Raw genomic sequence first — 23,816 nt, 5'->3', positions numbered from 1 at the left:
AGCACAAGGCTGGGAATGAAGGGAGCCCAGTGGAGTCCTCGAGTTGAGGAGACCTCCTGGTTGTGACAGTGTACTATAGCTTGGCAAGATGTTACCATTGGGGGAAATTTGGAAGAGGGTATACAAATGTCTCTAATATTAGTTACAACTGCATGCGAATCTACAATTATCTCAAAAGGGAAAGTTTAATTTAAAAGATAACTTTAAAAATAGGAGAAATAAAGGTGCTTTCAGAATACAAAGGCTGAAGGAATTCCTCACCAGCAGACCTGTACCACAAGGAATGTTAAAGGATGTCCTTCAGGCAGAAGGCAAATGATACCAGATGGAAATCAGGACTTACACAAGGGAATGAAGAGCACTGGAAATTGTAACTACATGGGTAAATATACAAGCTTTTGTATATTAAATCTCTTTAAAATATTATTTAAATCTCTTTAAAAGTTAATTACCCATTTAAACAAAAATAAAATAACGTATGTAGGGTTTATAACATATGCAAAAGTATAATGCATGACAACAATAACATAAATCTAAGGAGGGGAGAAATGGAAGGATACTATTATAAGGTTCTTATGCTATATATGAAGTGGTATATTGTCACTTGAAGGTAGACTATGATAAGTTATATATGTTTACTATAAAGCCTAAAGCAACCACTAAAATAACAAAGGATTATAGCCCATAAGTCCACAAAGGAGATAACATGGAATCCGCCCATGTAAATGTTGCATACCATTATGTGGTACAAGAAAATCAATTCTGAAGTTACCCAGAATGCCTTAGGACTTGACCACTTGTCTAGTTAGAGTATGTGAGTATCCCCATGTCCTGCTATGTAACTGTGTGACCTTGGATGAATTGTTTCCCCTCCCTGTGTCTCAGTTTCCTTATCTTTAATATTTTATTAAAGTACTTCCGTCATAGGGTTGTCGTAAGATTCTGTGAACCAATCTCTATCAAACTTTACACAGTGTATGATGCAAAGTGACTGAACAGTAATTATTAGCTATTCTTCTTATCACAATCATCACCAGTGATATTATTAAAGTATCAAGGCGGGGCCGGCCCCATGGCTTAGCGGTTAAGTGTGCGCGCTCCACTGCTGGCGGCCCGGGTTCGGATCCCGGGCGCACACCGACGCACTGCTTCTCCGGCCATGCTGAGGCCGCGTCCCACATACAGCAGCTAGAAGGATGTGCAGCTATGACATACAACTATCTACTGGGGCTTTAGGGGGAAAAAATAAATAAATAAAATCTTTAAAAAAAATAATAATAAAGTATCAAGGCAAAGATCTATGTCCCTTGGCAGAACTTGTATGATCCAAGCTCAAGGACACTGACAGGGTTACAAGAGATTAAACATACCTAAGAACCCAGTATGAAGGCTAATTTCCAGAAGGGTCAGTGTTGACAGATGTTTTAGCAATTCTAGTGACCTGCAGGTACCCAGCTCAGCCAGTGCTATGGCCTTGAGAAGGTCGGCTCCTTTCCTTCCCTTCCCTTTCTTTTTCTGTTAGAAGGTTGATAAAGTTCCCTTTTATCCTAATTTTCTGGGAGTTATCAAAATTAGTGTCAGATTTTGTGAAATGCTTTTCTGCAGCTATTTAGATGATCATATGATTTTCTTGCTTAGTTATTGTGGTCTTTGTGGTGAATTACACTGATTGATTTTCAAATGTTAAACCAATTCTGCATTCCTGAGATAAACCCCACTTGGTCATAATGTGTTATCATTTTAACATATTATGGAATTTGATTTGCCAAAATTTTGTGTAGAATTTTTGCATCTATGTTACTGAGGGATATTGGTCTGTAGTTTTCCTTTCTGGTAATTTCTTCGTCTGATTTTGGTATGAGAGTAATGCTGGCCTCATAGAATGAATTGGGAGGTATTTCCATCTCTCCAATTTTCTGAAAGGGTTTGTACAGAATTGTTATTATTTCCTCCTTAATGTTTGGTAGATTCACCAGTAAAACCACCTGGGCCTGGAGTTTTCTTTGCAGGAACATTTTAAACTACAATGTCAATTTATTTAGTAGATATAGGGCTAGTCACGTTATCTTCTGCAGTGAGCCTTGGTTGAATTTGCCCATTTCATCCAAGTTGTCAAATTTATTGCCATAAAGTAGTTTATAATATTCCTTTATTATCCTTTTTAATCGTAGAATCTGCAGTCATGCTGTCTCTTTCATTCCTGATTTGGGTAAGTGGAGCCTTTTTTTCCTCAACAGCCTGGCTAGAGGTTTATCAGTTTTATTGATCTCAAAACCCAGCTTTTGGTTTCATTGATTTTCTCTATTGCTTTTCACTTTTCTGTTTCATTGAGTTCTGCTTTGATCTTTATTAATTCCTTCCTTCTGCTGACTTGGAGTTGAATTTGCTCCTGTTTTTTTAGTTGCTCAATGTGGAAGCTGAAGCCATCAATTTGAGATCTTTCTTCTTTCCTAATTATAGGTATTTTCCCAAATACTGCATTAGCAGCATCTCACAGATTCTGATATATTTTCCTTTTCATTTAGTTTAAGATTTTTAAAATTTTCCTTTTGATATCTTCTTTGATCCATAAGTTATTTAGAAGTGTGTTATTTCATTTCCAAATATTTGAGGGTTTTCCAAGGATCTTTCTGCTGTTGGTTTCTCCCTGCTAGATCTGTCCTTTTCTTAGAGAGGGGTATTGAAGTCTCCAACTATGATAGTGGATTTGTCTGTTATTGGTTTCTAATTCAATTTCATTTGAGTCAGAGAACATACTTTGTATGACTTTAATCCTTATAAATTTTGTGTGTGTGTGTGAGGAGATCAGCCCTGAGCTAACATCTGATGCCAATCCTCCTCTTTTTGCTGAGGAAGACTGGTCCTGGGCTAACATCCGTGCCCATCTTCCTCTACTTTATATGGGACGCGCCACAGCATGGCTTGACAAGCGGTGCGTGGGTGCGCACCTGGGGTCCCAACCAGCGAACGCCCGCCGTGGCAGCGGAGCGCGGGCACTTAACCACTTGCGCCACCGGGCCGACCCCTGTTCAATGCATTTTGTTAGGAAAGGCTTTTTAGGGAAAAAAATTAAAAGTAACGTGTAGGTTCACTTGTAAATTTCCCACACTTCTGGCTCCAGGGTTGCATATTGAAAATCTCTTAGAGAAATATATTCAGAAGTGGAAACTTCCATACTCTGCTTTAGATGGAACAAATACAGTTGCATTGCCACTAATTTAAAAATAACATTAAGTTGCTGGTTTGCAGCAAGTCTCAGGCCCGCACCACCTCCGGTTGGCCGGGACGGCCCAAAGCCCACTTCCCGTGCGCGGTTCTCGGCCTATCCGTGGCTCTTCGGAGTCTGAAAGTCCGCTCTCCTCTCACTCCTAAATGCCGCCGTGAGGCAGAGCCTATCAATGCCCGCGGCATCCCAAAGCCCGCCCTCCACTGCATTGCCGTTGGCTGATCTCGCTGCCTGTTGGGGGCCTGGAGTGCAGAGTGGCTCCCTGCAGAGCGCTGCGGTGGCTTGCAGGACCCATAGTTGAGGGCGCTGAGTCAGGCCTGTAGGGCGTGCAGCTGAGCCTCCGTCTGTCCCTTAGTGAAATGTGTACGCGCGGTCCTCTCTCCTGAAATGCGTAGCGGAGAGGGAGGCAGTGCGATGGGGTCTCAGAAGCGGTGTTCTCCAGGCGGCCGCAGGGGCGGGCGAGGGCGGTGGCCTTGGGAAATGAGAGTGGCAGGTTTTAAAGCAGAGCCTCAGGCACGCAGGACCGCTGGGGTGGATCCAAGATTCTTTAAGGAGGTGCCTTTGGCCTGCACCCTTGTTCGAACACTTTTTATCAAACTTGAATTCCTGAAGCTCTCTCTCCTCCATCCTTCTGGTTACGGCAGCCTAAACCTCAATTTGCTCAGCTGTAAAATGGGTAGCATTACAACAGCAGTTGGTGAACACTTAAGATTTTTGTATATTTTTAGATACGTTTCTAAGAATTTAAAATCAACAATAATAAAAACCAACAACCTCTTAAAAATGTTTTAAGATTTCTAGGTGAATAATTTCAAGGGGTATGTCAGAAAACCTTAATCAGCTAGTGCAGGCTTTAATTTTTGTTTTAATACATTGGTACTTCTGATGGTTTTAACGTGATGATGATGATAAAAACCCAATTCAACTTCAAAGGCCCTCACGGCTTGTCCGGTGCGGTGAGGTACTTGGCTGAAGTCGCACTAGTTGGGATGAGTTTGGAGCGAGTCTATGAGTCCTTGGGAGAGAAAGGATTGCGCTTGAGTGGGCGCCCGCCTCCCACCCTCCCTCGGTCCCTCCTCCCCGCAAAGCACGTGGGCAATGAGTTTATGCTGGGATTTTGCTCATCTTTTTGTAAACGTGCAATGGAGCCAGAAATGTTTTCAAATATTGCCTAGAAATTCAAGTTTTTTTATTGATGTTTTAGTAGTTTATAACATTGTGAAATTTTGGGTTGTACATTTTTGTTGGTCCATCACCATATATATGTCTCCCTTCACCCCTTGTGCCCACCCCCTACCCCCATTGCCCCTGGTAACCACAATACAGTTTTCTCTGTACATGTGTTGGTTTATATTCCACATATGAGTGAGATCATACAGTGTTTGTCTTTCTCTTTCTGGCTTATTTCACTTAACATAATATCCTCCAGGCCCATCCGTGTTGTTGCAAATGGGACGATTTTGTCTTTTTTTATGGCTGAGTAGTATTCCATGGTATATATATAACCACATCTTCTTGATCCAATCATCATTCGAGGGACAGTTGGGTTGCTTCCATGTCTTGGCTATAGTGAATAATGCTGCAATGAACATAGGGGTGCATAAGCCTCTTTGGATTGTTGATTTCAGGTTCGTTGGATAGATTCCCAGTAGTGGGATGGCTGGATCATAGGGTATTTCTATTTTTAATTCTTTGAGTAATCTCCATACTGTTTTCCATAGAGGCTGCACCAGTTTGCATTCCCACCAGCTGTGTATGAGGGTTCCTGTTCTCTACATCCTCTCCAACATTTGTTGTTTTTTGTCTTGGTGATTATAGCCATTCTAACAGGCATGAGGTGATATCTTAGTGTTGTTTTGATTTGCATAGAAATGAAAGTTTTTAAACAAATTAAATAATATTTAAATGAATTGAAATTTAAAATGCACTCCCCTCGCCCCTGAACTTATTCTTCCTCCTGGCGAGGATTTTGGAGCCCCTCTCTGAGCTCCGATAGGAGTTGTTCCTGACCCCATATGGCACTGAGGTTGCCGCCAGGGCTCCTGCACTGGGAGATGGGGATGTAGGGTCCAGGGATTCAATTTCAGAACAGAGAATTTAAAAAAGTTTTCTCTAACCAATAAGAATTTGTAAGCAATCGGGCAGCCTGGTGGCATAGTGGTTAAGTTCCGTGTGCTCTGCTTCAGCAGCCTGGGCTTCCTGGGTTTAGATGCTGGGCTCGGACCTACACTGCTCATCAAGCCACGCTGTGGAGGCATCCCACGTACAAAATAGAGGAAGATGGGCACAGATGTTGGCTTAGGCCCAATCTTCCTCACCAAAAAAAAAAAAAAGAAGAAGAAGAAAAAAAGAATTTGTAAGCAATCAAAATGTTTAGAATTATGTTTGAAGCCATTTTTTGGCCATGCACTTTAATTGAGGTATATTTACCCATTTTCAGTATAGAGTTCAATGACAAATGCATACTGAACAGTCCAATCACCTCCCAAAGTTCCTTCATGTACTTCCCAGTCATTCTACTCAAGACAACAACTAGTCTGATTTCCTTCTCTATAGATTAGTGTCGCTTGGCTTAGAATTTCATACAAATGGAATAATACAGTATTTCTCTTTTGTATCTGCCTTCTTTCACTCAACCTTATGTCTACGAGATTCATAGACGTATGAAGTAGTTTGTTCCCTTTCATTGACCCCATTGTTTCTTTGTCAATTCTTACCTTCTTGGACACCTGAGCTGTTTCCAGTTTTTTGCTATTATGAATAAAGCTAATTCATATTTGAGTACAAGTTTTTGTGCGGACATATTGCAGTAGCATGCTGTGGTGGGCTCACCAGAGGGGATTTTGCAAATCTGTTCTCGACTCTGCTTCAGTGATGTCATATTAGTAGTTTGAAAGCCGTGATGGGAGTTTTTACACCATAGTTGGCAAACGCTTTTTTTCCTAGAGAGGTGGTTGTTAAACATTTACCAGCACACCATTGGCCATATATTTTCACTTCTTTGGAGTAAATACCTAGAAATGAGATTGCTGGATTGCATGGTATGTCTATGTTTAACTTATACGAAGCTGCCAAACTGTTTCCAAAGTGGTTGTATCGTTTTACACTTCCAATAGCAATGTCTGAAAGTTCCAGTTGCTCCACATTCTCATCAATATGTGGGATTGTCGGTCTTTTTAATTTTAGCCATTGAAAGGTAAAGATCGAATAGAAAAGGGGTGATGGGAAATGGAGGTTATATGCAGTAAGCAGAACTTTTTTCTCTCTCCTTATAGGCAGAAAACACATTTAATAAATATAAGCTGAAGCATGTTGAGGCCCCCTCGCCTAGTGACCTTTCTCTGATTTTTCTTATTTCATCGCAGAGGGATGCTGAGGCTCCAAACAGGAGAATGTAATCACTTCAAACACAACAGGCCGTTCATACTGTTGGGGAAATAATTAAAAATAAAATCTCGTGCCAACCCAGGGAACCCTCTCCACAAAGGTAGAAAAGAGGGCTGGCCCAGTGGCGTAGTGGTTAAGTTCGAGCACTCTGCTTTGGTGGCCTGGGGTTTGCAGGGTTGGATCCCGGGCGCAGACCTACACATTGCTCATCAAGCCATGCTGTGGCGGCGTCCCATGTACAAAATAGAAGACTGGCACAGATGTTAGCTTAGCGACAATCTTCCTCAAGCAAAAAGAGTAAGATTGGCAACAGATGTTAGCTCAGGGCCAATCTTCCTCACCAAAAAAAAAAAAGGTAGACAAGAATAAAATAGTTTTATTATGGAATAAGCGTTAAACCAGACTGCACTGCACATCACAAGCAATTCGCTAAAGAGATTGGGAAGACAGAAAGGAACCTCATCCTTTTATATAGCCGGACAAATACAACCCATTACGTACATGTTCTCAAGAAAGATGATAACTTGTCGTCAAGTGAGAAAACTTGACAGCACCATAGTTCATATCAAATTCACCTGGAAATTGGGGTAGCCATCTGCCTTTATCTAAAGGAAACATAAAACATATTATCTCTTTGACAAGCAGGTAACAACTTGGAGCCAGCTGCTTAGGTCAAATTCCCAGGGAGATAGGTGCTCTATCACCGTTGATGTTTACATTTCAAAGAGATGGCTCCAAGGCCCTTAAGAACAACATGCCTGGCAGCCCCGTGGCTTAGCAGTTAAGTGCACGCGCTCCGCTACTGGCGGCTGGGGGTTTGGATCCCGGGCGCCCACCGATGCACTGCTTCTCTGGCCATGCTGAGGCCGCGTCCCACATACAGCAACTAGAAGGATGTGCAACTATGACATACAACTATCTACTGGGGCTTTGGGGGAAAAAAAGGAGGAGGATTGGCAATAGATGTTAGCTCAGAGCCAGTCTTCCTCAGCAAAAAGAGGAGGATTAGCATGGATGTTAGCTCAGGGCTGATCTTCCTCACAAAAAAAAAAAAAGAACAACATGCCTGGGTAGTAAAACTGGCAGGAGGCCTATTTAGCGTTTAAAAAGATTTACATACATCTCGAAGGGACAGAAAAAATTTACAATTACAAGTTCTCTAAAGGAAATGCTCTAAGAAAAGAAAAGGTGGAAAGTCTCTTTCACTTTTGACACCAGGGAAAATTCAACTTTAAAAAAATTTGTATTTACCCTACAAGAGCTCCACACGTTTCCCTGCACTGTGCCCCATTCCAGATCCACGCTTCCCTCCCCTCTTCACCTGGCCATCTACAACTAGTCTTTCAAAATACTTAACTGCATTCCAAAGGAATGCTCTCAGAAGAGCAGGCCGACCCTCCTAGGGCCAGACTCCCAGCGCCGGCCACACTAGAGACCTGTTGTTATCAAAGGCTATGACTACAGCCTTTTAAAACTGAAAAACATTGCAGATATTTCAGCTTATTCCAACCCATTTCAAAGATGGTAAAACTCAGACACAGGGAAATCCCAAATGGGTACTTAGGGCTCTGGGTCACTAGAGCACAAAGGGCGCTTAAGAATTTCCCGCCCAGACTCAGGAACCCCTAAAGTCAGCCTCAAGTGACCGAAAAAAGCCCTGCTTTATTCCGCCATGGCACGATTGGGGTTAAAGCCCATGGCACACAGGTTTCCTCTCGACTGCGCCTGCGCGATTCAGGACGTGCGAATTTGCCCCAGACCACGACGTTTCAGGCAGCCCCTCCTAATCCGGAACACGACCCACATTCCGCCGGTCCTGCCTTGACAGGCGTGATCCTAATCCAATAAAGATGGAGGGCTGAGTCCTACGGAGCCAATGGCGAAAACCCGAGGGGCGGTGGAGGCGGACTCTACGAGGAAACAAGAAGACAGGCCCAAGATGGAGGCGGCGGCGGCCGTAGCGGCGTGACAGGTGAGGGCGGGCCCGGCAGGGTTAGGTTTTTGGAGCGACCGCCGGGCACGGGCAGGGAGCCGGGACCGAAAGCTCAGCTCCAGGATGGCTGCGCCTGGGCCCCGGCGCCCCCCGCCCGGAACCGGAGGAGTGGTTTGACCCAGGGCGAGACCATCGTCGACGGCGGGGGGGGGGTAGACAGGAATAGGGGTGCAAGGCTGCGGGGGATGGTTTCGCCCGCCGCTTGTGGCAGTGCGCCTGCGCAGAACTAGAAGGCCCTCGGTAGGCGGGGCTCGCCTGAAAGGGCCTTGGGCTGTGGTGTGTTGTGGCTGTATTACCTTTTAACCTCCTTAAGGTATCTGATGACTCCTCCTTACCAACAGCAGGGAGTGCGTGGAGACGCGGCTCAGTACTCGCTTTCCTTACTCTGGATCAGTGTCTGACCCACTAGGAGAATGTTTGAGGATTTCCCCATTACTCCTCCTTAATCTTCCCCGGCCTCCTTCCATTATCACCAGTGATATGTCTGTGGCCCCTTCATTAGTTGTCAGGGAGAATTTTGGAGGCCCCCCGCCCCCCCGCGCCTGCTTTAGTCCCATTCATCTCACCTCAGCAGTGTCTGGTGATGCGCCATTACCTTCCTTTTCCCCATGACGGTGTCTGGTGACCCCCATTATCCACTCTTCTCCCCGTTACAGTCCCTAGTGACCCCTGTTACATCTCCTTTCAGCATAGTGTCTGCTGAGCCTCTGTGAACTCCCCATCACAGTCTGGTTACTCCCATCAGCCACCTACCACCGTGTTTGTGGGCCCACAATCATTACAGCCCAGGGCTTGGGGATGCCCACAGTGCCCTTAAGGACACTCTTTGGTGCAACTGCCATTTCCCCCAAACTAAGGGCAATATCTGATGATCCTCATTCATTCCCCATCACATGTCTGTGACTCCTCCCTCACCAGTTTCTGGTAACCCCCCTTCTCCATTAAAAGCCGGGACAGCCTCTTCATGTCCCTTATGTACCTAACAGGTGGCGGTGCAGTGTGTGCTGACTTCCCTGTTAGCCCCCAGCACAGAGACTTGTGGACTCCTGTGCCCTCCAGGACAGTGTGTGCTGCCTCTCATTGTGTTGTCCCCCACCCCCACTCCGTCCCATGCAGTGAACCGGAGACCTTGGCACTTAAGAATGAGACAAACAGGAGGGGCTGAGCAGAGGAGGAACTGGATCCACTTCAAGGTGTGAACTGGATCCACTTCAAGGCGTTAACAGGATCCTTTGGGCTGTTGTGTGGAAATTAGGCTACAGGGGATGACGTGGAGCCCCAGACTGAATTTTTTTGTCCCCTGCCTTTGCTTCCAGACTATCATTATTGGACCTCTGAATTCCTCCTCTGTCTTCCAGGAGCCCCATGGCACCTGCCCAGCCCCACGTCAGCCCGTCTTGACAAAGTCCTAGGCTCCATGGATCCACCACGGGGCCCCCCTGCCAATGGGGCCGAGCCATCCCGGGCAGTGGGCACTGTCAAAGTGTACCTGCCCAACAAGCAACGCACAGTGGTGAGTCTGCTGGCAGCAAAACGGGCGGGGGGCGGGGATGGCCCCAGCTGGAAATCTTGGTTCAGAAGGGTGAGTAGGGCTGGGAGGAGGCTTTTGCAGAGGGATGGGAGAGTTGGCTGGGGTCTCTGTTGGCCACTGACCCCCTACATCTGCACACACACGTCCCCCACAGGTGACTGTCCGGGATGGCATGAGCGTCTACGATTCTCTAGACAAGGCCCTCAAGGTGCGGGGTCTCAACCAGGATTGCTGCGTGGTCTACCGGCTCATCAAGGGGTAAGTGTACCCCCCATCCCCCCTGCTGGGTGCCCGTCCTCCCATCCCCTCCTTCTTCACTCTGTCCTGGAGTCGCCACTAGTTTGCCCTGAGTTCAGTGAATCTGTGACGCCTGACTTCATTAGTTCATTGGCCTGTAAGATCCACACCTTGTCTCCTTGGCCTCCAGGTCGTCACTGTGCTCTGTCACCTCCTCCTGGAGTCCATCTGTTTTGTTCTTTCCCTATTTCGTCAGTTTGTCAGCTCTCTCCTTCCTCCGTTTCCCCATCCTCTGTCTGGCGAGTTGGGTCTTCCTGACCTTCCATGCCTTCCTCTGTCCTGGGGCTCCTTCATTTTTTTATTCAGTTCACACATTGCTTCTTGTTTGTTGTTTCAATGCCTCATCAATCGCTGTTTCAGGGGCTTGCTTGGCTCTTCTTAGTTGTTTATTCACTATCTCATTTGCTTCTTGCCTTGTGGTTTAAAGCCTGGACTCTTCACACTGTCCAGCCACTCACAATCCCTTGTGGCCTTGGACAAGTCACTTTATCCTTCTGAGCCTCAGTTTCCCCATCTGGAAGATGGGGGCAAGGATAGCAACTAGTTCCTGGAGTTGTTGTGATGAGAATTAAACAAGCCAGATATTACTCCATGGATGGCAGGCTTGGAGGGACTTTTGGGTGTTCCTTGCCTCCTCATGGCCCCCGTCTACCCTCCCATTCACTCCCTTCCATGCCTCCTGCAGGAGAAAGACAGTCACTGCCTGGGACACGGCCATTGCCCCCCTGGATGGCGAGGAGCTCATTGTGGAGGTCCTCGAAGACGTCCCGCTGACCATGCACAATTTTGTGAGTGCGGGGTGCATGGTGGGGGCAGACCGTGGGCCTGGGGGGAGGGCCCCTGACCAGGCCTCACCCTTCCCTGCTCTGTGGCAGCAGGTACGGAAGACCTTCTTCAGCCTGGCGTTCTGCGACTTCTGCCTTAAGTTTCTGTTCCATGGCTTCCGCTGCCAAACCTGTGGCTACAAGTTCCACCAGCATTGTTCCTCCAAGGTCCCCACAGTCTGTGTCGACATGAGTACCAACCGCCGACAGTGAGCCTGGCCTGGGGTGGGTGGGGGTATGGGGAGGACAAAGGCCCAGCCACAAGGCTCTTACAGACAGCTGACCCGTATCCCCTTGCTCTACACCCTTAATGCCCTCAAGGTTCCACCACAGTGTCCAGGATTTGTCCGGAGGCTCCAGACAGCACGAGGCTCCCTCGAACCGCCCCCTGAATGAGCCGCTAACCCCTCAGGGTCCCAGGTAGGGATGCCTTAGCCAAAGGGCCTCTGTTAGGAGAAAAAGATCTAGAGGCCTCTGTAGACCACAAGCCATAGTTTATTCACTCGTTTACTTGACAAACATTTATTGAGCACCTACAAGTGTGAGTAAGGGCATGGAGCTATGGGACCTTGGGCAAGTCATCTAATCTCTCTGGGCCTTAGTTTTTTCATCTATAAAGAGGGGATAATGATACTTTTTACCACATAGGTTCTAGTGAGGGTTAGAGTTAAGACATTTTCAGTGCTTAGAAAAGATCTGGTGCAGAATAATAAGTTCTTCTTAATTATAAATATATATATGAGCATCTAACTGCTTTGTTAATTATTCTAGTATCACCATGCTTAAGCCTTTCCACTTTGAAATACATGTTATTTTATCATAATTTCCCTTTTATTTCTCTATGTTAAGCATTATAATACTATAGTATTTCTATGTTAAAATATATTATTATTCTAATACATCATAAGTTTATATAATACACATTTTATATGTCTATATTGTATATTTTATAATATCTATATTTATATGGTATGTTTCTTATTATATCATGTGTTATATTTTTATATAATGTAGACCATCATATATTTTGATGTAATACAGTAGTCCCCCCTTATCTGTCGAGGATACATTCCAAGACCACCAGTGGATGCCTGAAACCACGGATAGTACTGAACCCTGTAGATACGATGTTTTTTCCTAACGAATGGGCTAACGGGTGGGTAGGGTATACAGTGTGGATATGCTGGACAAAGGGATGATTCACGTCCCGAGTGGGATGGAGCAGGACAGCGCAAGATTTCAACACGCTGCTCAGAGCAGCACACAGTTTAAAACTTATGAATTGTTTATTTCTGGAATTTTCCATTTAATATTTTCGGACTGCGGTTGACCGTGGAAAACTGAAACCGGGGAAAGTGAAACCACGGATAAGGGGGACTATGGTATAGAAAATAGTAAAGTTAGGGTATTGTGTTATTTTTAATTATGGGTGTATGTGGATTAATTACTTATGAATTTCATTTCAGGATAGTGAAGGGAACATTAAGAAATATTTTTGTAACATTATAATATATGTAACGTGTATCATGTATAACATGTACGTATATGTATAACATATAACATTGTGATATGTATATTTTGCAACATTGCCTTTTTAATATAGATAATATGCTGTATATTATATAATACATAATATATTTGAATAATACATTTAGTTATGAAATATCATATATTACTCTTTCCCCCACTATCTGTGTGGCTCACTGTCCCTTCTTTAGGTCTTTGCTCACATGTCATCTCCTCAGAGAAGCCTTTCCTGACATCACCGGGGGCACTGTCTGTCTCCTTACGTTGCTTTATTTTTTTATTGCACCTATCACTATTGGACATATTAACTATTTGTTTTTTATTTCTCTCTCTCCCTCCTGGAACATCAGCCCCACGAGGGCAAGAACTTTTATTTGTTTCGCTCTCAGTTTTATTTCCACTCCCTAGAATGGTATCTGGCTCACGGCAGGCACTCAATAAATGTTTCTGGAAGAAATGAATAATAGTAATGACAGTGGATGTTTACTCTGTGTGAGCTAAACACACTGTTACGACGGGGCTGGGGGCGGCTTTATTGGGTCTCCTGTTCATTCGACGGTGATCTCACAGCCTTTCCCCTGCCAGCTCCTGCACCCAGCACCGTGACCCTGAGCACTTCCCCTTCCCTGCCTCGGCCAACGCCCCCCTGCAGCGCATCCGCTCCACGTCCACCCCCAACGTCCATATGGTTAGCACCACAGCCCCCACGGACTCCAGCCTCATCCAGGTTGGTGTCGGGGGGGCAGTCACTGGGCAGCAGCGGGCAGAAGGGAGAGCCATTCCTGTTGGCCTCCATGTCCGCTCTCTGACTCCCGTCCGTCTTCTTCCACTGCCCAGAGTTTCAGCACTGATGGTGAGCCCCCCACTGCCTGCGCCCTGAGCCCGCCCGCCACCCTGCTTGCTTCCACTCACACCCTCTCCACAACCACAGCTGCTGGTAGTAGAAGTGGTGGTGATGGAGCCTCCCGGGGGAGCCCCAGCCCGGCCAGTGTGTCCTCGGGGAGGAAGTCCCCACATTCCAAGTCCCCATCAGAGCAGCGGGAGCGGAAGTCCTTGGCTGATGACAAGAAGAAAGTGGTAAGCTCCAGGGGGAACCTTTGGGGGGCACCACGTGATGAGGGATGTGGGCAGGCCCCTGAGATGCCCCCCATGTGGCCCACAGAAGAATCTGGGGTACCGGGACTCAGGCTATTACTGGGAGGTGCCACCCAGTGAGGTACAGCTGCTGAAGAGGATCGGGACGGGCTCGTTTGGCACCGTGTTTCGCGGGCGGTGGCATGGTGATGTGGCCGTGAAGGTGCTCAAGGTGGCCCAACCCACAGCTGAGCAGGCCCAGGCCTTCAAGAACGAGATGCAGGTGCTCAGGTGAGATTGCACGCGTGTGGGGGTGAGGGGTGGGGGCGGCGGGCACAGCCTCGGTGCCTCTCTGGGGAAGGGCCGTGCTCAGGGCGCTTCCCGCACATCACCCGTGTTTGTGTGGCGTTAGAACCGTGATTGAAGTTCTCTCTCTCTCAAGGATGCCTTTTTCCCTCTGGGAAATGGGTAGGTTTAGAGGACCTCTGATGATGTTATTGTTTGTGTTTGGGTTAATGTTGATATTAATAAACGGCTCTGCCGCCAACATGGGTCTTCTTGTTTGCCTGCTGTGAAATGGGGATGGCCGCAAGACCTCATTAACGTTACTTCGTGTACTTAACGTGAATAGCATGATGTTAGTTAACCGCGTTGCCAGGAGGGCTTGGTCCTTCCTTCCCCTCTGCTTGTACTACATCAGTGTTATGTTTATTGTGTTGCATTCTTGTTACTAGTTATAGTAACGCCATAATTTACAGAACAGTGTTATTAACTATAATCAGAACCATAATTTAATCATTGTTTAATGAGTGGTGGCTTTACTTAATATATCATTAATACTGTATTCATGCATGCCGAGAAGCCCTGGCTTTCCCTTCTTGCCGCCCTGCTTATTTCCGCTGCCGGGGTTCCCAGCCTGGGCTTTCCTCTTTGACAAATGGGCACAATTAGCTTAGAGTTGATGTTATCATAATTCCTTGTGCTGTTTTAATATTTATCCTCATAATGGATGCCACAGTAAGAAAACTTGTAGTCTCCGTTCTTCTCTGTGAAATGGCGATGACTTGAGCATGCTGTTCATTTGCATTATATTAATATTGTAACCATAATCTGACTGCTCTGAAGAGTGCTCACGCACTCTGTTATCTGCTGTGACATGAGCAGAATTGTAGAGCATCGTGGATGTTGTTTGCATTTGTGTTACCATTATGACTGTAGTTAATACTTCTGTAAGGAAGGAAGGTTTTCTTCTAAATGAGGGCAGACAGACTCATATGGCCAGTGTGACAGTTTCTGTGAGGTAAACCCAGGTCCCCAGTAGTGAGAACAACAAGGGTAGGGAAACTTTCAGTGCTTACGTGTGTTAGGTGCTGTTCAAAGCACCTTACAGATGATTTCCTCACTTATTCCTCCCAACATGCCTATAAAGTAGCTAATATAATAATCACAGTTTTACAGTTGAGGAAAATGAGGCACAGAGAGGTTAAGTGTCCTCCCAAGGTTGCACAGTGAGTACCTAGGAAGCCTGGATTGGAACATAGGATCTAATTTGAGTCCAAACTCCAAACTCTTTACCTCTAAGCCTCTCGTGGTGATTAATAGGATATCATCACATGCTACTGATATTTTTACCTGGCATTTTATCAATATTATGCTGATAGATCAGTGGAGAAGGTTGGCATTCCACTTTCTCATCTGTAAAATCATCACAGGCCCAGGTCATGGTCAGGGTCAGAGGTGTGGCAAGTGTTAATGATTAAGAGGCTACTGGTCAGTAGAGGGGTGGGGGCGGTAATCCCTCCCTCCTGCTTTTGGGAAAAAGCTCAGGACGTAAGCCCCCAGCACGGAATCATAGCTCAGCTGTCTCACAAATTCGTTGAATTTGGCCACAGTCTGGCCCTGAGCCTCCTGAAAGACAGTGGAAATGATGACAGTGCCATTCCTGATGCTCAGAAAGTGAGTGACAGTTGCTATTTTTCCTCCCTGCCCTGATACCGCCCTCCCTGCCTGCAGGAAGACGCGTCATGTCAACATCTTGCTGTTCATGGGCTTCATGACCCGGCCGGGATTTGCCATCATCACGCAGTGGTGCGAGGGCTCCAGCCTCTATCACCACCTACATGTAGCCGACACCCGCTTCGACATGGTCCAGCTCATCGACGTGGCCCGGCAGACTGCCCAGGGCATGGAGTGAGCCTCCCAGTGTGGGGACTGGGAGGGGCCTGGGGAATCTGGGGGTGGGGTGATGAGGTAGCCCCAGCCAATTTGCCACCTGCTTCCACCCCCACAGCTACCTTCATGCCAAGAACATCATCCATCGAGATCTCAAGTCTAACAGTATCTACCTGTCCCTGTCTCGGGGCTGGGCTGGGGTGGGGGCGTCAAACAGGGTGAGGGCTTAGAGGGATGGCTCTTGTGGAGGGCTTTCTGGGGACGAACAGGGAGGGGCACGTGTGGCATGGCCCCTTGCCAGGTGGCGGAGCTGTGGCTGGTGAGGGGCCTTTGATGGGGGTCTCTTGGCCAGGAGTCACGGCTGTGGCTCGTTCAGGTGCTGTCCTTGGGGACTCTGGTCAGGGTCTGTGGAGCTGCAGTTGTGGAGGGCAATATGGGGAGTTCCTGATCAGGGTCCCAGGCATGGTGGGTATGGGTGCCCTTAGAGGGGCTTCCTGGTCAGGAGTCACAGGGGGGCCAAGTATAGGGGGCATTAATTGGAACTCCCCACCCAGGTCAAGGTTGTGGCTAGTTTGTGTGACATCGGGGGGCTTCTGGTCAGGGTTAGAGGCATGACTGGTGTGGAGGCATTAACAAGAGCCCCCCAGTCAGGGTGAGAGGCGTGGCTGTTGGGAGTCCCTGTAGTGGCCCTTGACCCCAGTGGACATCTTCCTACACGAGGGGCTCACAGTGAAGATCGGTGACTTCGGCCTGGCCACGGTGAAGACACGGTGGAGCGGGGCCCAGCCCTTGGAGCAGCCCTCGGGCTCTGTGCTGTGGATGGTGAGTTGGGCCAGGCGGGATTGGGGGCCCATAGGGATGTGGGCTGCTGGGCTGGGACGTGGGGGGTGGTGTGGGTGTCTGGACTGCTCACGTTTCACCTCACATGGATGGTACGTGAGTTGTCCCCAGTGTGGCTAGTGGGATCTGGGACTATGGGCCAGCCATTTGCTGACCTCCATGGCCCCCCTGCCTGGTCTGGCCTATTGAAGGCGGCTGAGGTGATCCGTATGCAGGACCCGAACCCTTACAGCTTCCAGTCGGATGTCTACGCCTATGGGGTTGTGCTCTATGAGCTCATGACCGGCTCACTGCCTTACAGCCACATTGGCAGCCGTGACCAGGTGAGCCTACACCTTACCTGCAATCTCCCAGGCTAAGGGATCTCCTCAGCCTCCAAACTCCAGATCTCCTCCTTTGCACAGACCAAGAATGCCACAGTTCCCCCAGAAACCCCAAATCTTCTGGGCTGAGAACTCCCAGAATCCTCTGGGTCTCCCATACCCAGAATCCCCTCCTTCCCCCACATCCACAATCCTCTGGGTCCTCAAAGTCCAAAATCTTCTGAATCCCCTATACCCAGAATCTCCCTAAGGCCCCAAACACCCAGAAGCCCTCTGAGCTCCTAGATACCCGCAGTCCTCTGACCCAGGTACTCAAAATCCCCCAGGTCCCCAAAGCCCAGAACCCCATTTCTCTGAGAAACAGAATACCTTTGTGTTTCTGGAATACTCACACATAGCCATAATCATTAAGGCCTTGGGTATCTGGCAGATTTTGTGGCCCTGGAACCCACAATACTCTAGGCTCCAGACTCTCACAGCTCTCCAGGTTCAAGGCCCGGAATCTCCCAGGCCTTCAGAAACCCAGGATCCTCTAGGCTCTGGAGACCAATAGTCTTTGGGCCCTGAGCACTCACAGTCCTACAGGCCACGTGGACCCATAGTCCTCAGGCCCCAGACCTCCACAGAAATACAAGCTCCTGAGGGCTAGACTTCTTTTAGCTCCCTCCAGACCAAGAACTTCATGTTTCCTCCAGACTCAATACTTTCCAGGCCCCTAAGCCCTCTAGAAACCTGTGTAGCCATAATCCTCTGGGCCTCAGACACCTATCAGCCTTCACTTCCCCCAAGCTTAAGTTCCTTTGTTCTGCAAGCAGAGAATCCTTCCAAGTCCTCAGAGACCCAGACTCCTTGGATCCACAAGATACCCACAATCCTCTGGGTCTCAATATCCAGAATACCCTAGTTCCCCAAAAAGAAGCCTCCCAAGTCCCTAGAGACCCAGAATTCCCTGGGCCTCCTAGCCCAGACCCCCCCATCACCCCATTCGTGCCCCCCCCAGATTATCTTTATGGTGGGCCGTGGCTATCTGTCCCCGGACCTCAGCAAAATCTCCAGCAACTGCCCCAAGGCCATGCGGCGCCTGCTGGCTGACTGCCTCAAGTTCCAGCGGGAGGAGCGGCCCCTCTTCCCTCAGGTGGGCCATGTGGGAGGGCTGGACACCCTGGGGAGGAGGACTCTGAGGAGGAGGAAGACTCTCAGGTGTGAATGTGAACCGTGGGTCATCAAGGCTCAGACAGTGTGTGCTTCCCCATTAGGCTGGGGGCTGGGGGTGTTGGGGTGCCCATGTGGCTCTGGACGCCCCTCCTCACCCACCCCCGCCCCCAGATTCTGGCCACCATTGAGCTGCTGCAGCGGTCACTCCCCAAGATTGAGCGGAGTGCCTCCGAACCCTCCTTGCACCGCACCCAGGCTGATGAGTTGCCTGCCTGCCTACTCAGCGCAGCCCGCCTTGTGCCTTAGGCCTCACCCCCAGCCACCAGGGAGCCAATCTCAGCCTGCCACGCCAAGGAGCCCTGCCCACCAACCAATCAGTGTTCGTCTTTGCCCTGATAACTGCCTCAAGATCTCCCGTCTCCGCGCTGGAGATGAGGGGGTCCCTCATCTCCATGTGCTTTCCTAGTTCCTCTGGAATTGGGGGACCCCCCCAAAGACCGAGACCCCTGCCTCCTCCATAATTTGGTTTCCTCTTGGCTTTGGGGATACTTCTAAATTCGGGAGCTCCTCCGGCTCCAATGGCTGGGATTTGTGGCAGGGATTCCATTCAGAACCTCTCTGGAATTTGTGCCTGATGTGCCTTCCACTGGATTTTGGGGTCCCCAGCACTCCGTGTGGATTTAGGGGTCCCCGGTGTCTCCCCCGCCATTCAAGGACTCCCCTCTTTCTTCACCAAGAAGCACAGAATTCTGCTGGGCCTTTGCTTGTTTATTTTGCTTCTCGACTCTTCTCGTGGGGTTCAGAGCCGCTGAGGGGTGAGGGTGAGTGAGTCCAGGCAGGGAGTGGAGGTTGGGAGGAGGTGCGGACCACACAAACAGCGCCACTGCACGCATCACCACAGGCGGCACGATGAACGAGGACCACATATGCCAAGCACGGCACGCGAGGAGGCCACGTCAGTCACAGACACAGACATCACGGCAAAGGTGGGGAAGTGGGGGACCACTGGCCTTCCGTGTGCAAAGGATTCTGGGAGGAACGGTGGAGTTTGCATATTTAAAGACAGCTGTTGGAGGCAGAAAAGTGGGGCAGAGGTCCCTGGGGAACTGAGGGGTCCTAGCAGTAGGAGGAGCTCCCAGGGTGTTGAATGCGGTTGGAGGGGAGGTAAAGGGAAATCCTTGTGGGGCTGGGTGGTGGCATTTGAAGAGGTGGATCTCCAGAGATGGGAGAGCCATGGCAAGGGTCTCAAAGGTAGGGGTTTCTTAAGGATCTGGGAAATGCTGATGGATTACATGGTGTGCTTGAGGGATCTGGGACCAGGAGTAGAGTTTTCCAGGACTTTTAGAGCTCCAGGAGGGGACTCAGCGGTGTTAGGGCCAGAATGGGTTGCGTGGTGTTTGGGAGCTTCTGGGAGGAAAAGTGCACCCTGGGGGGACCAGGAGTGGAGGTCTTCAGGAATTTGGAGGTTCTAAAACTGAGAAGTAGGTCTTGAGGTGACTGGGAGTGGGTTTCTAAAAGGACTTGGGAACTCCAAACGGCAGAATTGGATTTAGGACCGGGAGTGACGTTTCCCCAGGGACTTGGTCTTTCTGAGGAGTGAGAAGAGGGATCTTGTGAACCAGGAGAGGGCTTCTCAATGGATTTGGAGATTCCAAAAGTGAGCAATGGATTCAGGGCCCAGAAAGGGTTTGCCCAGGGATCTGAGGGTTCTCAGGGTGGGGTGTCAGTCGGAGAAGAGGCTGGCGAAAGACTTCCTCAGGCTGCGGATGGTCTCAGCTTTCACCTCGTCCTGGCTAAGGCTGGGCCTGGGCGGGGCTGGCTCTGGAAGGTTGAAGGCATTGGTCAGAGACTGGGATTTGCTAGAGAGAGACAAGGTGGAGGTGTGGGAGGAAGGGGGGAAGAGGAAGGGAGGAGGGGGAGAGAAACACAACGTTACCCCAGGCCCGGCCCAGCCCTGCCCCTCTGGTCCTGGGGCTGTGCCTGTGACCCACCCACCCACCAGCAAGGCCCTGGACTCATGGATTCTCAGGCAGAGTGGGGGAGCCTTGGGCCAGGAGGTGGGATCTGGGCCAGGCAGGGAGGACTTGGATCCAAGGTGAAGTCTAGGATTAATGAGAAGAGTCTTGGGCTGAATCTTCTCTTCAAATTCTAGGCTAGACTGGGAGAAGTTTGATATAAAGGTGAAGATGTGGGCAGGGAGGTTTCCAGTTGAAGGGCAAGGAGTACAGGAGGGAGCTGGAGGAGAATCTGGACCAAGAACAGGCTAGGAGGGGCAGGGAGGACTTTTGAGCTAAGGTGGGGGCAGGTCTGGAATGGACCAGAAGAGGCAGAGAGAATGGTATGATGATTTGGGAGGAGACAGATGGACCAGAAGGATTTGGGGATGGACCAGAAAGGAGCCTGTAGGAAAAGTATGAGGACCGACTGGGAACAGTGTAAAGTGACATAGGAGGACTATGAATTGGACCAAGAGGAGTCAGGCTGGGGAGGAAGAGGATGAGTTTGGCAGGAAAAGCTCCCAGATGGGCTGGGAGGAGGATTCGGTGGGTGGGGAGGTACTGAAGGTGGGTCAGCCGGGTGCCTGAGGTGGGCCCAGAGGGGCTGGAGGAGGGCACTTTCCCAGGGCCTATTGGGAGGACTCTGACTTGAAAGTGGGGTTTCTCTGGGATTCTGATGCCAAATCTCTGGGATGGAGGGCAGGAGCCTCTGTGGACTAGGAGGGGTGATAGCTTGGGGGAGGGGTTTTGGGACCTCTGGATAGGACCTGGGTCTGAGGAGCCTGGGAGCTGGGGCTGCCTTCCTGGTGCAGGAGCCAGTTTGTAAGCAGCAAGGCGAGAGCTACTGTGAAGTCCCCTTACTTGAGCTGGGGGTGCGGGGGTCCCCCGGCAGCAGCGGTGGTGGGTGGCGGCACGTCCTGGCTGGGTTTCTGGGCCAGCTGTGGCTTGGTGGGACGTCCAGCAGGGCCTGGGCCGCTGGGCCGCGGCTGCTGCGTGGTGGGTGGCCCAGTGCGGGGCATGGGACCAGCCTGGCTGGCCTGGCGGGTGGGGCCCGCAGGGCCTGGGGGTTTCTGGGGTGGGCCCTGGCGCTGCTGACCACCGGGTGGAGCCCCTGAGGCCTTTGGCGGAGCCTGACCAGAGACTGATGTCTGCCGGGTAGCCTGTGGGGGGCCTGCCTGGCGCTGGGGAGATGGCGAGGCGGGCGGGCGGGCTGCTGGAGGTGCCCCGGGTCCTCCCGCCACTGGCCGGGATTGGCGGCCTTGAGCCGGGGTCAGCGGCGGGGTCTGGGACACAGGCTGCTGGGGCGCTGATGTGGGACTTGGTAGGCGCTGGGGCATGGGGCTGCCAGCTGGGGGTCCAAGGCCCGAAAGGTGCTGCTGGCCCTGCGGGGCTGGGCGCTGCTGCAACGGAGGTCCCTGGCGTTGGGGGCCTGGGCCCGGCTGTGGAGGGCCACCTGAGGGACGGACAGAAAGCGTGCACACGTGAGCGTGAGCAAGTGAGAGGTGAGGGGGCTGCCAGGACAGCAGGGGCCCAGGAAGCTGGCCCCTCACTTACCCTGTGGCGGGGGACGTTGCTGAGCCGGTGGCCCTGCGGGCTGCTGGGAGGTCTGGCGGCCCAAGGGCAGGGCCCCTGGAGATGGAGTCTGTGGCAGAGGAGTGGAGCAGGAGAGGTTAAAAATAGTTACCAGCCAGTGGAGCATCAGCCAATCAGAAGGACATGGGTTCCCTGTGTGCTGGGTGTTGCTGCATTTGTGGCTGAGCTGAGGGGATGTCAGGTTGTGGGGTGGGGGACTTGTTCCCAGGTTCCCAGGGGAGGGGTCAGGAGGCACTCAGGGAACTCAGGGTAGAGCTATTTATCAGTTGCCACCATGGGTGTGTAATGGTGATGCCCTTAGCCTGCTGGTGATCAGCTCTGTGACACAGCATGACCAAGGGCTGGCCTGCCCGCCACCAGCTCCCGCGGGCCAGCCTGGCCCTCGCTCAGCGCGAGGGCCCTGACCTGGCTGTGGGAGGCCCTGCCGGGGGAGGCATCCCGCTGCCGCTGCCGGGGCAGGGCCTGGGCCATCTTGTTGACCACGAGCTCTACGATGAGCTGCTTGTCTTCATCCTGGTGGTCACCGATGAGTGGCATGGAGGAGCCCACCACCTGGGGGAGGAAAAGGGATCCAGTGAGGAGAGAGGCAGGAAGTGCACGTGAGGGTGACGGTGAGCAAGTGCGTTCTGTTGGCACAAGGCGTGGCAGCGGCTTCTGAGGAAAGGAGCTTCAGTCTGAGAGGCTCTGATTTTGCACCCTGAGGAAGGCTTGTCTCTTACAAGGCACCTTACAGCTTACGGGGTCCTTGGAGCAGGGGTCGGCAAATTAGGGCCAAATCCGGCCCAGCACCTGGTTTTGTATGGCCCCCGAGCTAAGGCTGGGTTTTACATTTTTTGATGATTGAAAAAAATCAAAAGATGATTTCATAACGTGAAAATTATCTGAAATTTAAATTTCAGTGTCCATAAACAAAGTTTTATCGGAACACAGCCTCACAATTTGTTTACATATTGTCTGTGGCTGCTTTTGCAAAGTTGAGTGGTTGCAACAGAGCCTCTAAGGCCCACAAAGCCTAAACTATGCACTGTCTGGCCCTTGACAGAACACATTGGCCGAACCCTGCTTTATAGTTTGCTGGTGCTTTGTCCTTTACAAAGAACATTGTGGTTTACATGGTACTTTACAGTTTACAAAGCTCCTTGCCCTTTACAAAGGACTATGGGATATATAGTGTGTTTAGACTTTAGAAATTGCTTTGTAAAGGGCACCACTGTTTACAAAATGCTTTACCATATAGAAAGCACTCCTCTTTACCAAGCACTCTGAATTTTCAAGGCATTTTACAGTTTACAAACTGCTTTACTGTTTACCAGGGACACCGCTGTTTACAAAGAGCTTTAGAATTTTCAAAGCACTTTGCTTCAATAACAAGGACTTCCCAGTTTACAGAGCTCCTTTTTTATATTTTATAAAGCACTTTGCTGTTCACTAAACACTTCCTAATTTATAAGGTACTTTACAGTTTACAGAGTGTTTTAGGATCAACCACCACTCTTTTTTTTTTTTTGGTGAGGAGATCGGCCCTGTGCTAACATCTGCCAATCCTCCTCTTTTTTGCTGAGGAAGACTGGCCCTGGGCTAGCATCCGTGCCCATCTTCCTCCACTTCCTTCCACCACAGCATGGCTTGCCAAGCAGTGCGTCGGTGTGCGCCCGGGATCTGAACCGGTGAACCCCGGGCCACCGCAGCAGAGCGCACGCACTTAACCGCTTGTGCCACTGGGCCGGCCCCAACCACCACTCTTTATAAAGTAATTTACAGTTTACAAAGTGCTTTGCTGTTTGCCATAGACTTGTCAGTTCACAGAACACTTTGAAGGGTAGTAAGTGCTTTGCATTCTCAGTTCACAGAGCACTCTATAGTTTAACAAGTGTTTT

At 49.7% G+C, this 23,816-nt stretch overlaps 2 protein-coding genes across 8 annotated transcripts in view; one reads left to right on the top strand and one right to left on the bottom strand.

The window, feature by feature from the left end:
* The first annotated feature begins 8,438 nt into the window (after window positions 1–8,438).
* ARAF (A-Raf proto-oncogene, serine/threonine kinase) lies at window positions 8,439–19,106 on the top strand. Of its 6 annotated transcripts, XM_087427786.1 has the most exons (17): window positions 8,439–8,585; window positions 9,723–9,799; window positions 9,965–10,119; window positions 10,292–10,395; window positions 11,120–11,222; window positions 11,313–11,467; window positions 11,580–11,678; window positions 13,356–13,512; window positions 13,623–13,638; window positions 13,717–13,862; window positions 13,948–14,150; window positions 15,873–16,049; window positions 16,150–16,196; window positions 16,735–16,853; window positions 17,063–17,194; window positions 18,195–18,329; window positions 18,521–19,106. In XM_087427786.1, the coding sequence occupies exons 3-17, from the start codon at window positions 10,024–10,026 to the stop codon at window positions 18,653–18,655; spliced, it is 1,824 nt and encodes a 607-aa protein (XP_087283912.1). In that variant the 5' UTR covers window positions 8,439–8,585; window positions 9,723–9,799; window positions 9,965–10,023; the 3' UTR covers window positions 18,656–19,106. The 6 variants fall into 6 exon arrangements, with proteins under 6 accessions (XP_087283912.1, XP_014646513.1, XP_087283911.1 ...); XM_014791027.2 differs by lacking the exon at window positions 9,723–9,799; XM_087427785.1 differs by lacking the exon at window positions 8,439–8,585 and having other exon boundaries at window positions 8,885–9,799.
* Window positions 18,987–23,816, bottom strand: part of SYN1 (synapsin I) — a 44,259-nt gene continuing 39,429 nt past the window's right edge. Inside the window, exons 10-13 of one of the 2 annotated variants that reach the window (XM_004434993.3) lie at window positions 22,345–22,491; window positions 21,901–21,988; window positions 21,208–21,799; window positions 18,987–20,208 (exon numbers count right to left, since the gene is read on the bottom strand). In XM_004434993.3, the coding sequence (XP_004435050.1) occupies window positions 20,073–20,208; window positions 21,208–21,799; window positions 21,901–21,988; window positions 22,345–22,491 (963 nt within the window). In that variant the 3' untranslated portion in view covers window positions 18,987–20,072. The remainder of the gene's footprint in view (window positions 20,209–21,207; window positions 21,800–21,900; window positions 21,989–22,344; window positions 22,492–23,816) is intronic. The other variant, XM_004434995.3, reaches the window with a different exon arrangement.

The sequence above is a fragment of the Ceratotherium simum genome, chromosome X, assembly GCF_057802395.1.
Source record: "Ceratotherium simum simum isolate JZ-2026a chromosome X, ASM5780239v1, whole genome shotgun sequence".
In the NCBI taxonomy this organism is placed as follows: domain Eukaryota; kingdom Metazoa; phylum Chordata; class Mammalia; order Perissodactyla; family Rhinocerotidae; genus Ceratotherium; species Ceratotherium simum.
Note: the sequence above shows the minus strand (reverse complement) of the source record. Positions and strands in the feature narration are given on the sequence as shown.

Coding starts and splice junctions, on each gene's coding strand:
- ARAF (XM_014791027.2), top strand. CDS start 10,024: ATGGATCCACCACGGGGCCCCCCTGCCAATGGGGCCGAGCCATCCCGG. Junction 10,120..10,291: donor CCAACAAGCAACGCACAGTG/GTGAGTCTGCTG, acceptor CGTCCCCCACAG/GTGACTGTCCGGGATGGCAT. Junction 18,330..18,520: donor AGCGGCCCCTCTTCCCTCAG/GTGGGCCATGTG, acceptor CCCCGCCCCCAG/ATTCTGGCCACCATTGAGCT.